The sequence below is a fragment of the Tamandua tetradactyla genome, chromosome 17, assembly GCF_023851605.1.
Source record: "Tamandua tetradactyla isolate mTamTet1 chromosome 17, mTamTet1.pri, whole genome shotgun sequence".
Lineage (NCBI taxonomy): Eukaryota > Metazoa > Chordata > Mammalia > Pilosa > Myrmecophagidae > Tamandua > Tamandua tetradactyla.
The window spans coordinates 1,073,278-1,087,969 of record NC_135343.1 but is presented as its reverse complement, the minus strand read 5'-3'; the positions used below and the strand labels follow the sequence as shown (position 1 = coordinate 1,087,969).

The following is a 14,692-nucleotide window of genomic DNA, read 5'->3' as shown; positions in this document are numbered from 1 at the left end:
TACTTCAGTTGTATGAATGTATAATATTCAACATTTGCTCCCTCAAACAGCAACCCTTAGCCAGTACTAAAAGGTGCTCTAGATGAGTGAACATCCCTGTTGACCAAAGCTTTCTCAACCTTCAACTTAACAGCACTCAGCATCTGGGGCGTCCTTCCCGGGTCAGAGTGAGCTCCCAAAGGCTTGGAGCCACCCACGGGAATGCAGCGGTCGTGGGCACTGCCACATGGCGGCAACCTCAGGACGCAAGGGCCACAGCCATGAAGAGGCTGGCTGTGCCAATACTAACAGACCGCATGCCACATTTTTGTATTCCCATGTCTTCTCTTGACAATATTCTGCTCTGCCCCTTTCAGTCACTCCCACTGCAGCCACTGGGCCTCCTTGACATGTCCCCTTTCTCATCAACTTGCTATGCATGCACGCACAAGGCTAAGTCAGGAATCCAAGGGAAATAAATGTTAAAAAAAAAAAAATTTTGTTTCAGATGAATCTACAACAGATGTAAGCCACCTTACAAGGTCGTCTAAGGAGCTCTTTAGAGTACCTAAACTTTAACGTGCAAACTGTGTGATTTCTATGTGGCTATAAAAGGGGTAAAATTTTATTTTATTTTGTTTTTATTTATTTTGTTTCATTTATCACTACTAATTTTTATATATTTTGTTTAGGTTTTCTAATACTTCCAGGTACATGGCCTTGAGATATCTGGTTAAATGCCTTTTAAAAAAGCAAGATATCTCTAAACAAACTCAGAATATTACGTACCATACAGGGGAAGAAAATTCCTAAAACAAAAGTCTCTTCAGTCTACTTAACAAATCCAAAAACTGTCAACTGACAATTAGCATCTGAGGATTTGCTTCAGCAGTTAGGTTTTGAAACTAATAGATGCCATGAATTTCACTACATCATACAGGCATTCCTAAGTTACGATTATTGGCAAATGCTCTCAAATACAATATTTTTTTACTGTTCCATGTTCAGTAATATTCTCTACCTAGTATTTTGCAAATTGCATTTCAAGAATAATTCAAGCAGGTGCCTGTATTTATTAAAATACCGTTGATTGTATCTTGACTATAATATTAAGTTTATTCAATTATGTTATGTTAACTTCTAACTGAGATATAAGATTAAAAACATCATTGAATATGTCAAAAAATATTTTAGCTGCTTAACCTTCGTTGTTTCCCAGATTTTCTTACAGAAGACCCGGGTACCCTAACCTCACTGCACAAGGCACCACAGAGAAACAGAATCAGCACCTGCCCCCGCCAACCCAGCCTCATGCACACCAAGTGGACAATGCAAAGTGCTCTCCACATTTTCGGGCAAACTTAGTCCCAAGGATTTAAAAACCCTGACATCTAATGTGAGTTGACGGTCACTATGAACACACAGTAAGTCTAAATCCCGGCCATACCTAACTCGGAGGTGGCGACTTCGGGGACAGAGATCCTGACCATGGCGCCAGTGCTCAGCTCCTGGGGGCAAGTGCAGGAAAGAAAGGAGAGGTGACCCGCGCACAGGTTGGCAGGTCTCATGTGCAGCTGATGCAGGATGAGACTATCTGCCCATCACACAAAGTACAGTAAGTGAAAAGCAAAAAACATTTCTCCAACAGAACACTTCCAAATTTCAGAAACTATAAATCTGCATATTTGAAAATATTTTCAAAAATCTGTTTTAATAAAAAGCATCTAATTTTTATAGCTACTAAGAACATTCAGCACAAAAAAACAGATTTATTTTTAAAGAAAGGTCAAAAACCCGTCAATATACAATTCAACCCATTGTTCTGGATAAACTTGAGAAAACTTAAGCTTATTTACTTTATAGTTATTTGAAATAAAACAGAGCAAAAAAAATGACATTACACAGATTTTTAAAAGCACAAGAAGTGTCTGTTTTCAATTTTCAGACAAAATTCTGTATTCTAGCAACTTTGAAATAATAGCTCCATTTCTTAGACGGCTATCTAATCTTTAAAAAATATACTCACTAGAGTTACTCTATTATGCACCGGGTCTCTGATAGAATGAATATAAGTTCCCAGCTGCTGGAAAGTACAATCCTCATTATACAGAGAATCATGAAGTTTTGAAGAATCCCTTAGTTCTGGAACTGGGGAGAGCAGAACAACCTGTAACAAGCCATAAATACAACAAAGCATTTTTTCAAAAATTAATGATAAAGAAACTTTCTCATAGAAAACAACTAGAAAAAGGGATAAGATACCAAAGCATCTAACTGATGCGCAGCCAGGATGACTGGGGGGGGGGGCAAAGTCTAGGAAAGAAGGGGTCACAGGGAGGGAACAGGGAGAGCTGCAGGAAGGGCCATGGGGACAGCACAGTGCAGGCATGGGGAGGGCTGTAGGGAGGGCATGGGGCAGTCAGGGAGAGGGCTGCAGGGAGGGTGCAGGGCAGCTAGGGGGAGGGCCATGAGGAGGGCTGTGGGGAGGCCTGTGGGAAGGGCGCAGGGTAGCCAAGCGAGGGCTGTGGGGAGGACGAAGGGTGGGTCAGGGGAGGGCTACAGAGAGGGCTGTGGCTAGGGCATGGGGTGGGTACCCTCCCACTGCTCATCCAGCTCTGGGCATAGGGCTGGGGAAAACAAGGGTATGCGCCTGAAAATGCAGAGCTGTGTTCCAGTAGCCATTTTCTTGAAGATGATTGTATAATGGTACAGCTTTCACAATGTGACTGTGTGACTGTGAAAACCTTGTGTCTGATGCTCCTTTTATCTACCTTATCAACAGACGAGTAAAACATATAGAATAAAAATAAATAATAGGGGGAACAAATGTTAAAATAAATTTAGATTGAAATGCTAGTGATCAATAAAAAGGGAGGGGCAAGGAGTATGTTATGTATGAATTTCTGTTTATTTCTTTTTCTGAAATGATGCACATGTTCTAAGAAACGATCATGATGATGAATATGCAACTATGTGGTGATATTGTGAGTTATTGATTATATATGTAGAATGGAATGATCATAAGTCAAGATGTTGTGTTTGTTGCTATATTTTTAAAGAAAAAAATTAAAAAATTAAAAAAAAAAAAGGGCAGGGCTGACAGCAGGGCAGGCTTATAGAGCTGGAGATGTAAAGCATGATTTGAGGCGACCAGAGCAGCCTGAGGAACTGACCCTGGAGAGGAAGGAGGACAAGAAAGGACACAGCACCCAGTGGGGTCTCCCTGTGGGCATGTGTTTGATCTACAAATACAACAGCATTCATCTGCTCAACTGCAGATAGGCAAAAAAAATTTTCAAAGCTCTGAGATTCTCATTACCTGCAGATGCTTCCTATACTAAATCTCCAGTCATGACTACTGGCCCCTTTGTATTCCTATATTTCAATTTATAGAACAGTCTAAGCGAGTGTCCTGTCGACAGAGAGAGGCAATTAAGCTTAAGATGTACTTATTGTAACACTCCTGCATCTGCGCCAAGTGCTGCCAGGAGAGGTGCAGCCTACTGGCCCGGCTCTGCAGGGAGGAGAAGCCTCCCTGGAGCGCCCACCCAGCAGGCCACCAGTACTTTCATAAGTTTTCATTCATTCCTCAGATCTGCTGAGTCCTTGACCTGTGTGCTAGGAGCTGGAGGCACGACACCCTGAAAAGCCAAACCAAGTCAGAAAGGCCCCTCAGAAAAGAGGCTTTGGCTTTGCCGCATTATCCCATCAGGACATATCTTGCCATCGTGTACTCTGCAGTGCTACTTTCAGAGTCCACATAAATCACAATCTCTTATACAGACTGCACCTGCTCCACCAAGTAAACTGCAAGGCCCCTAAGGGGCCCCTAAGGAAGAGCACGTTGCCCTCATCTATGCAGCACCATGCAAAGAGCCTCGCACACCACAGGGACACACGCCCACACGGGCACACTGTTGTTGGGTTTGAAAATACTGATTCCAGAAGGATGAGCTCACCTTTCAATTCTGTCATTTCTAAAGCACAAACAGTATTTACCACCCAAAGAACGACTATTTACTCACACTCCGTTAAAGCGAGATGAACTCGGACAGTGAGCCCATTTCTCACCTCATCCAAGGAGCCCGGCAGTTTGCCCAGTGGCTTGGGCGTGCTGGCACTGTCGAGGGGCGTGCTGGGCCGCGGCATGGTGCTGGACACTGTCAGGGAAAGAGCTGGCAGCCCAGGGATAAAAACCTTCCCCACCTTCAAGCAAGAAAAGGAAGGAGGAAAAACACAGGTTTTACACATCATATGTGTTACGATGTGTTACATGCTCGCATGTAAGCCAACCTTTCTTTCAATAATAAGTTATTTCATGAATACATCTGAAAAACAAAGAAAATTAAAATTTTTAATAATCTATGAAATTTACCTCCAACGCAAATACCTCGGTATAATTTCTATTGTCTCAAGGCAGAGAGAAAGAACACTAACTACTTCTCAAGGACTAAAAATAATAACACTGAGTGATGTTCAAATTAAATTCAACCTAAATTCAAACCGTACTCTCTATGCAGTTCACCATCTCTGCCTTACATCATAAACACAAAATATTCCTTCCTCAAAAAAAGCTTTATATAGAGTTAATTCTTCACTGATCTTAAATAATCCATGCTAGCCACTTCTTATTTTAGCTATCCTTGAGATTTTCAGGAAAAAGACAACAGAAATTCACATTCACATAAACTGAAAACTCCTGTTACGATTAAAAGGAGATGCTCTGAACTAAAGTGTAACTTTAACATACATATTTGTTAATGTAACATTCAAAAGGTATTAAAATAAGAAAAATGTGCCTAAATAAAATCTTTAGGATTAAGAAACAAAAATTCAGTTAAGAACTAGTCTATATAAAATTTTTAAAAAGCTATCAGATGAAGAAGATAGAAGGAAAAATCTGAGATGATGGAATCGTAGCCCATGACTAACTCGGGGATCTATTCTGTAACTACTTGTTGATGAGTGCTTTGAAAATCATTGCTTTTTTCTTTGCTTTGTTTGGTATATATGTTATACTACATAACTAAGAAAGTTTAAAAAAAAAAAAAACATTGTCAGAGACTGTCAGTTCAGTAGTAAGCACAGTCCAAACTATTCTATGCTATTCCCACCACTAACTTCAGCATGAACACACACAAAACCCCACAGAAGAGTCACAACTAACAGAGGACTCGGCGAGGTGGAGAAAGAGAGAGGGTAGACTGGCCAGGTGCATTCCCTGGGTCTCCTTTTAACCTCCTATTTACCTCAGCCTGGGCTCTTGGGGACCTTGCAACTCAGAAAAACCACAGGTTGCAGCAAAAAAAAAGGCCCCCAGAAAATCTTGCTCTTTCTAGCCAAAGCATCAGGAAAAGAGAAACCAAACAGGAGAGACGTGTTTTCACCATAAGTGCCAGCTCCAGGCAACGTCATGAGAACAGGTGTGGACCCCTCTCACCAGGAGCTGCGACCTGCAGACTGCAATGACTGGGGTGTCTGCCCCACTTGGAGACAGGGCTGAGGCTGGCTCTCTCTCACCCCGTTCTACAGGTAGCAGGTAGCAGGCAGTACTCCCTCCCTGCTCTACAGGTAGCAGGCAGCACTCCTTCTCCACTCTGCAGGTAGCAGGCAGTACTCCTTCCCCGCTCTACAGGCAGCAGGCAGCACTCCTTCCCCGCTCTGCAGGTAGAAGGTAGCAGGCAGCACTCCTTCCCTGTCCTGCAGGCAGCAGGGAGCAGGCAGCACTCTTTCCAGTCTGCCTTACACTATCACTCTGTGCTCCTGTGGAAGGGCCTCTCCACCTCCCTATCAACAGTTAGTTCAAATAGATTGATAATGTTGTTCAAGGCTTCTGCATCCTTGGCAATTTTTCTTTGGTATTGGTAAAGAGAGGAATTTTGAGTCTCTACATATAACTGGGGGTTTCTCTATTTCATCATTAAATCAGATTCTATTTATTTTTTATAGATATCTATCAACTTAAAGAAGATTTCCTCTACTCCTAGTTAACTGAGATTTGGTTTTCTGTTAAACAAAAACATGAATATATTTTGTCAAATGGTTTTTCTGCATCAACTGATAATCATCTGTTTTTTCTTAATATGATCAATCATATTACATTTTCAAATGTTGGACCAGCCTTGTACTCCTGGCATAAACCCCAGTTGGTTGTGGTTTATATTCTTTTTATATATTGATGAGTCATCTTGCTAACACTTCATGTTGATGATTTTTATGTCCATATCAGTGAGATATACTAGCCTCATTGAGTTTTCTTTTGTTTGTACTACCTTTGTTTCATTTTGGCATTAGGGTAATGCTTGCCTTATAAACTGTGTTCAAACTGCATTCAGAAATGTTATTTCTTATTATTATTAAATAAGAGATTGTATAGAATTGGCCTTACTTCTTTGTTTGGTAGAATCCTCCAGTAAAATCATTTATTCCTGGAGATTTTCTTCTTTTGGAAGGCTTTTAACTACAAATTCAATTTCTTTAATAGTTTAAGGACTATTAATAATATAGTATCTAATATTAGGTGAGTTTTAGTAGCTTGTAATTTTCAAGAAATGGTACCATTTTTTCTAAACTGTTGCATCTATAGGGGAAAAAGGATCTCTCAAAATCTGGAAATTTAATGAAACATTTGAAAAATCCTATGGTTAAAAAAGGAAGTCACAAGGAAAATTACAAAATGCACTGGCTTCAATGCAAATAAAATTACACCCTCTCAAATATGCTGAATGCAGATAAAGCAGGGTTGGGAGGGGGAAAAAAAATCACAGCACTCAACACTTACATTACAAAAAAAAAAAGGTCTGAAATCAATGGACAAAAGCTTATACCTTAAGAAACTAGAAAAAGAGGAACAAATTAAACCATAAGGTAGAAGGTAGAAATAAGGGCAGAAAACAATGAAGTCAAAAAAGAAAGAAAACTCAATGAAATGAAAGCTAGCTTACTCAAAAGAATAGTAGTATTGATAAAGGTATAGCCAGACTGACCAAAACTCAGGGAAAAAAGAGGAAGGACCCAAATGACCAACATCACAGAAGGAAGAAGGAACGTCATTACAGATGCAACAGTAACACACAAGATGACGATGCCTGATATCCAGGCCCATAAATGAGACAAGTTAGAATAAAATGAACAAATTCCTGAAAGGACGCAAATTACAAAAGCTCACATAAGAAGAAAAAGATCATGAACAGTCTTGTATTAAGAGACTGAAATCACAAAAAGATGACCATGGTAATGAACACACAACTACGTGGCGATCCTGTGAGCCATTGGTTGTAACCATGTCAAGAATGTTTGTTGTTTATAATAGAGATATAATAACATAAATACAAAATAAAAAGAAACTGAAATCACAGTTCAAAACCTTCAAAACAAGAAAATCCCATACACAGACTGCAACACGGACGAATTCTACCAAATATTTAAATAAGAAACAACACATTTCTAACCAAACTTTCTAAAAATAGAAAAGAACAACATTAATAAGGACATTATCCTGACCCCAAAACCTGATAAATCCATCTCAAGAAAGGAACAACACGGGCCAATATCCCTCACAGAAATAGACACAAGAACTCTTAAAAATGTATTAGTAAAATGAATCTAACAATGTATTAACAGAACAATGCATCATGATGAAGTTTGGTGTATTACAGAAATGCAGGTTGAGTTACTATTTTTAAAAGTTACTCAATTATGATTCACCTCATCAAAACACAGAAGTAGAAAAGCATGTTTATAAACAAAAAGAGAGGGATAAAAAAATCACCTGGTAAGATATATACATACATGATAAAAACATTCTAGGCAAACTAAGAATAGAAAAGAACTTCCTAAATCAGATAAAGGTATTTTCAAGAAACCTACAGCTAACGTAATACTTAAGGGGGGGAAAGCCTGCACACCGTCCCCCAAGATCGGGAAGAGAGTAAGGGTATCTGCTCTCACCAGCCCTATCCAACCCAAGCCTGGAAGTCCTAACCACTGCCATAAGACAAGAAAAAGAAATAACAGGCATACATATTAGAAAAGGGAAAATAAAACTGGCTCTTTATTCATAAAGGACATTGATTATCCACACAGAAAATTCAGAGGAATCCACAACAACAAAAAAAATCTAGAACCAATAAATAAGTTTAATGCAGTAACAAGACATGAGATCAACATATGAAAATCAATTGTTTCTATGCACTACCAATGAACATTTGGAAATGAAAAAAAATGCCTAAGTACCATTAAAAATAGTACACAAGTAAAAGAGAAATTTGAATGGCCAATAAATATATGAAAAGCTGCCTAAGCACAAGTGTAATAAAAAAAATCATCACTGAAACCACAGTGAGATTCCATTATGCACTAACAATGTGGAAAAATAAAAACACATACTAATGCTACTATGGATTAGCAAGAAAGTAGAGCATCAAGAACTCTCATATACTGCTGAAGGAAACAAGAAAACCCCATATCCAGACTGCAACACTGACGAATTCTACCAAATATTTAAATAAGAAACAACACAAACCATGTGCCAATCCATCCAGCAGCACTGAGGACCAGCACTCCACATTTAGGATCCCACCTGCACCACATGCCAATTCAACCAGCAGCACCAAGCACTAGCACTATGCATTAGGATCCCACCTGCACCACATACCAATCCATCTAGCAGCACTCAGCATGAGCACTGCACATTAGGGCAATCTAGAGTGAACACTTCATTTTTAACTCTTAAAAATTTGCTAAATCCTGCATATAAGTAACAAATTTTAAATATCAAACTAAAGTGTCATTAAACAATAATAATTAAAAGCAATCCTACAAAGAGCAATAAGAGCTATTTTTCACTTACGCGAACCACCCCTGTGTACAGCACCAAGTTTCCACTGCATTCCAGGACCAGCATGGTATCTATCTTCTGAAAAAGGACAAAAAATCTGATTTTCCAGTCTGGGCAAAATTAACAGATTTTTCAGTAGAAAAATCTGATAAAGTTAATAATTTTCAACTTCTCAAGAAACGTGCCTGCATTTACCTCCACTGGTGCTGCATCTTTTGCCTGTATATTGGTGACAGCGCCAAAGATAAGCTGGGTTTTATCATTACTCTCTTGAAACTTTACACAGCTAAATATTTTTTAAAAAAAAGAAAAGAAACAAACGATTGATACATGCAACAACCTGTATGGACCTTAACAGCATTTTATTGAGTGGAAAAAATAATCTCAAAAGGTTACAAACTGCATGATTCCATTCCCAAATGAAAAAATTATAGCAACAGAGAACAGACGACTGTTGCCAAAGGTGAGGGATGCAGTGAGGGTTAGTATATTTTGAATAAAGGGATAACATGAGAGGAGCATTTGAAGTAATGGAAAGGTTCTGTATCTGCATTCTGGTGGGGTTTATACAAATCTACACATGAGAAAATTGCAAAGAAATCTACACACACACACACACACACACACACACACACAAGTACATATAAAACTAATAAAATCTGAACAGGGTCTGCAGATTGTACTGATACCAATTTTCTGGTCTTGATAATATACTATGGTTAGGGAAAATGATACCGCTGGGGGTAAAAAAGAGAGCAGAGTACATATACAGAATCTCTCTACAATTTTGCAACTATGTGTCACTGATAATTATTTCAAAATGAAAAATTTTTTTAAAATTGGCAAAAAATTTAAATAGACATTTTACCTAAAAATTTAAATAGACTTTCACCAAAGATAAATGAATGGCTAATGAGCACAAGAAAGCATGTTCAATTCTCTAAGTCATTAAAGAAATGCAAATCAAAACCACAATGAGTACTACTTCACACCCAACAGAACGGCTACAAAAATGACAATACCAAATGTTACTGAGGATAAAGAGAAATTGGAACTCCTCATACATCGCTGGAGGGAATGCAGAATGGTGCTACCTGTCTGAAAAACAGTATGGCAGTTTCTTAAAAAGATAATCATAAATTTACCATTCAACTCCTGGTGTCTACTCAAGAGAAATGAAACCATGTGTTCACACAAAGACTTGTGCACGGATACTCATGGTGCCAGGATTCACTCACAATGGTCAAAAGTTCATCAGCAGTGATGAACAGGTAAACAAGATGTGCCTTATCGGCACAATGGCACACTTACAGCAACAGAAAGGGAAGCACACATTCACGCTATGTGAGAAAGAAGCTGGATACAAAAACCTACATGTCACATGATTCTATTTACCTAAAATGTCCTGAAAAGGGAAACGCAGAGGGAGAAAGCAGATGACTAGTAGCCTGGAGGTGGGATGGGAACAGATTAACTACCAACACGCAAAAATGATCTTTTAGAAGGTGATGGAAATATTTTGAAACTGCATCAGGTTGTGGTGATAGCTACATAACTAAAAATTTACTAAATATTCTTTAATTTTATACTTAAAACAGGTCAATTTTAAGGTATATAAATTATTTCTTAATAAAGCTCTTAAGCCAAAAAAAGAATAGAAAAAGATAATGTAGTCCTTAGTTATTTACAGACTCAACGAGAAGAACAGCACTCACCGTAACTGGAGCTGGGACTCGACTAAAAAACACAGGAACTTTTGCCCACAAAGGTCAGATGTTATAAACACTTTCGTGGCTTGTGAGTTTTTCTCTCTGAAATAGTTAAATTAAAGTACCGTCAGCATTGGTACAAAAAAATCTATCATGGTAAATATTAAAATCTTTAAAAATATGCTGGAAGAATTCTAAAATCTACCTGGGCCACGCAATAACACCTTGAAGACACAAAAACTGTTTTTGGAATTGAACTTCATGATCTCTTAAGGTTCCTTTCAGCTCTCTGATTCTGAGCCCTTTGCCCATCTTTTCCTTGAAATCTTGCCATAAACAACTACCAATGGGCCTTTAAATGTCATACTATGCAAGTTGCCTGCTGCTTAAGCAGCGCAATCTTGAATTACTAATCTCCAAAAGACCTAAGGGGTCTTTCTATAAGGTGCCCTCTCCTACCATTCTCCCTTCCTCATATTAGCTGCCCCACTCCCCTAAGCCAAACCTCTACTTCCTGAATCCTTTCTAGAGTGGCACAGAAGACCATCACTCTGTAAAACAAGCACCTTAAATATAGTCAACTCACCACTAAGTTCTTTAAAGAAAGGTAATTTTTAAACCTAGGAATTATTTTATATTTGAAGGACAAAAACAGAGAACTTACTTCAATACTGTATTCTTACCTTTACCTTCCTCCAATTACCTATCTATCCCCAACCCCCACCTTCTAGCTCACAAAGAAAATGAAGCTGCAAGGCTTGAGAGTAGCCAATCTACATTTAAAACCCAAACGTGACATTCTTTCTCCCCAAGGCTAATCTCTCTGCCTGTGACAGTTTGGATCTGTTGCGTACCCCAGAAAAGCTAAATTCTTTAATCCTCATTCAATATTGCTGAGTGGGATCTTTTTTATTGTTTCCATGGAGAGTGACCCATCTAACTGTGGGTGGTAATCTTTGATTAGACAGTTTCCATGGAGATGCGTCTCCACCCATTCAAGGTAGGGCTGCTTGCTGGAGCTGGTTCAGAAGGAACCATTTTGGAAAAAGCATGCATTAGAAGCAACAGAGTTCACAAAGTTAGAGACCCTTGGAGGTGAAAAAAGAAAACACCCAGGGAGAAACTGTTGATGAAGCCTGCAGAGAAAGCTAGTAGACGTTGCCATGTGCCTTTCCAGCTGAGAGAGAACCCTGAACGTCATTCAGCCTTCATGAACCAAGGTATCTTTCCCTGGATGCCTTAGTTGGGACATTTTTATAGCCTTGCCTTAATTTGGACATTTTCACAGCCTTAGAACTGTAAACTTGCAATTTAATAAATTCCCCCTTTTTAAAAGCCATTCCATTTCTGGTATATTGCATTCTGGCAGCTTTGACAAACTAAAACACTACTTGAACTCCTTTCTGGTCCCTGGTTCCATCAATCATTTACTTTCCTCCTTGTTCTCAATGTTCTCCCTAATTTGGACACTTTCTGTAGCCTACTCTCAAAAACTAGGTCTTAAAATAAGACAGCAGGTTCAATATTAGATGATAGGAAAGACAACGTTATTTTGGCAGGTATAAAAATAATATTGTGGGTAGATAATGCCCAGTTTTTAGACACACACTGAAGTAATTAAGGATAAAATGTTAAGCAGACTTGTTTTGTTTAAATAGTTCAGCAAAAACAAAATTCTTCCTTTACCCAAGGATGCCCTCTAGCCAGCTGTCTCTCATTCCCATTCAAAAACAACAACTTAAAATACTTCACATGCCTATATTCATTTCCTCTGTCCCCATTTGCTTTTTCCCCACTCCCCACCACCTGAACTGCTTCAGCCAAGGTCACCAACAACCTCATTGCCAAACCCAGGGCCCTCTTCTCTGATCTCCTCTCTTAGCACATCTCTTCAGCAACCCCACCCCCACCCAGCAATCCTGGTTTCTCTTTCTTCTTAAAAGGCTCTCTCTTCTTGTGTTCCACGACAGTCCCTGTGGAGGCCCCCACCTGACCTCTCTTGCTTTGACTCTTTTTTCACTCCCAAAATCTTAAATTTCCAGGACTTCATACCCTAACCCTCTTCTGATTCTACATCATGGGGTTTTTTAACTATTTGAGGGTCACAGAGCCCTTTGAGAATCTAATAAATGTTAAAACCCTCTCCTCAGGAAAATGCGTTTACAATGCCCACTAGAGATGCACATAAATAACAAAGTCCTACACACCAGTGAAAGCTCACCCACAGACTCCCACCCACCCACCCACCCACCAGCAATCCCATGGACCAGACCTGTACATGCTCCTTAGTTACCATTTATGCCAAAAGTTCCCAAATACAAGTATGAAGAGGCTCTTCATGTTGCAATCTCTCTGCCAAGCATCCTCGTTCTCAGTCCTTTCCCTTCCCCCAGCACAAGACAAAGTAAACAAACTTGTAACTCCCTGAATGTTTCACACACTCACACTCCTGAACTTTTGTTCTGTAGATTCCCCCTGCCTACTGTGCCCTTCCCCACTTACCTGCCTGGCAAACACCTATTCATCTTTCCAATGCCCTACCAGCAGAACAGGCAGTCCTCCTTTCGTTGCCAAATTTGAGATAGCAATCTCTTCTGAGAGTTGGGATAAGGACTTATTTGGCTATTAAGCCACAGCCACTGAAACAGACATGGATGCATGGCCCAGCAAATGAATGAATAAAGAGAACATAAAAATAAGAAAGGCCACTGTCTTAGTTTCCTAGCTGCTAGAACAAATACCATACTATAGGCTGGCTTAACAGGGAAATGTATGGGCTCATGGTTTCAAGGTCTAGAAGATTGGCTTCCTCCCAGGGCTGGGAGCTTATGGCTGGCCAGCAATCTTTGGGGTTAAGGCCTTGGCTTCTCCATCACATGATGATACACATGGAGGTGTCTTCTCCTTTCTCTTCCAGGTTCCACCGACTTCCAGCTCCAGCTGCTCCCATGGCTTCTCATTCTGTGCCCCACTTCCTTTGCTGGGAAATAAGGACTTCAGCCATATTGGATTAAGGCCCACCCTCACTCTTTCAGGCCACACCTTCAGTAATACATCTTCAAAGCTTCTATTTACAAGTGGGGGGGTCACACCCGAAGGACCAGGGGTGGGGACCTGAACATGTCTTTTGTGGGGGACATGATTTAATCCCCAACAGTCGCACAGAGCAGAGGTCTGATCTGTATTTTCCAAAAAGTAAAACTAGCATAAAAGTAAAACTTATGAAAAATGAATAAAATCTCAAGTTTCCTAATCCACAGAAATTAGTTCTGTTTCCACTTAAAACAAACTAACCAGCACCTCAATTTGAGAATTTATTACTAAGGAAGAAATACCAAACAGCAAAAAAAAATTTTATGATCACTTTAACTAATATATTAATATCCTCTACTGAAACTGAGGTGGGCTTATTATAAATACTCGAAGTATTGTTGTAAGTATTAATAACTGGTCATATAAATACTCTATAAGCAAAGAGTATTTTCTAAGACATTCAGCAACATTTTTCTTTGAATATAAAAAGAAATATTTCAAACCTTATATTAGTAATCGTTTCTGTCCACAAATGGTCAATACAAAGTTCAGGAACAATTGGCTCCGTTTCTGGTGCAAGAAAGGAGTCACTGGAAGTGCTACTTGGAGAATGAGAAACACTATGTCTCTTTGGAGATTGATTATGACTTGAAAGGTTGAACCTTTGCACCCCTGCAAAAGAGTGCACCCCTAAGGCAGGAGAATGAGCACGACTGCAAAGTAAAACAGGAAGATGAGAGTTGTCATAATCACTGGTGTATACTCATAGAACAGAATTACCAGTAAAACTTTCCCATATTCTATCTATAGAATAACATTCATAACCTCATCTCAGGCAGAAATACAATCTGAAAAAAAGAACAGTTGTTTAAATAGTTCATGTCAATGTCCTTTACTATATTTTACAGATTTAGAAGTTTTGATAGAAGAATTCATTCTTCTACAACTGAAAACTAGTTCTTATTCATTTCTGCCCCAGAAAAATGAATTGTTTGTATTATTCAGAAAGGTCTAAACTAGGCTCCCATAATCAGACATATACAAGCCAGCAAAACTATGTTCCTTTATCATTAGATAAGCTAATATAAATTAAGACAAAAAAATAAACCAAAGTATCTTTTTAAGTAATATT

At 39.1% G+C, this 14,692-nt stretch overlaps 1 protein-coding gene across 1 annotated transcript in view; it reads right to left on the bottom strand.

Annotated features, from left to right (window-relative positions):
- Nucleotides 1–14,692, bottom strand: part of ANAPC1 (anaphase promoting complex subunit 1) — a 115,689-nt gene that overhangs the window by 88,806 nt on the left and 12,191 nt on the right. The window contains exons 10-16 of the mRNA XM_077133718.1: nucleotides 14,064–14,273; nucleotides 10,534–10,629; nucleotides 9,014–9,104; nucleotides 8,831–8,896; nucleotides 4,051–4,185; nucleotides 2,006–2,146; nucleotides 1,427–1,487 (exon numbers count right to left, since the gene is read on the bottom strand). Coding sequence (XP_076989833.1) covers nucleotides 1,427–1,487; nucleotides 2,006–2,146; nucleotides 4,051–4,185; nucleotides 8,831–8,896; nucleotides 9,014–9,104; nucleotides 10,534–10,629; nucleotides 14,064–14,273 — 800 coding nt within the window. The remainder of the gene's footprint in view (nucleotides 1–1,426; nucleotides 1,488–2,005; nucleotides 2,147–4,050; nucleotides 4,186–8,830; nucleotides 8,897–9,013; nucleotides 9,105–10,533; nucleotides 10,630–14,063; nucleotides 14,274–14,692) is intronic.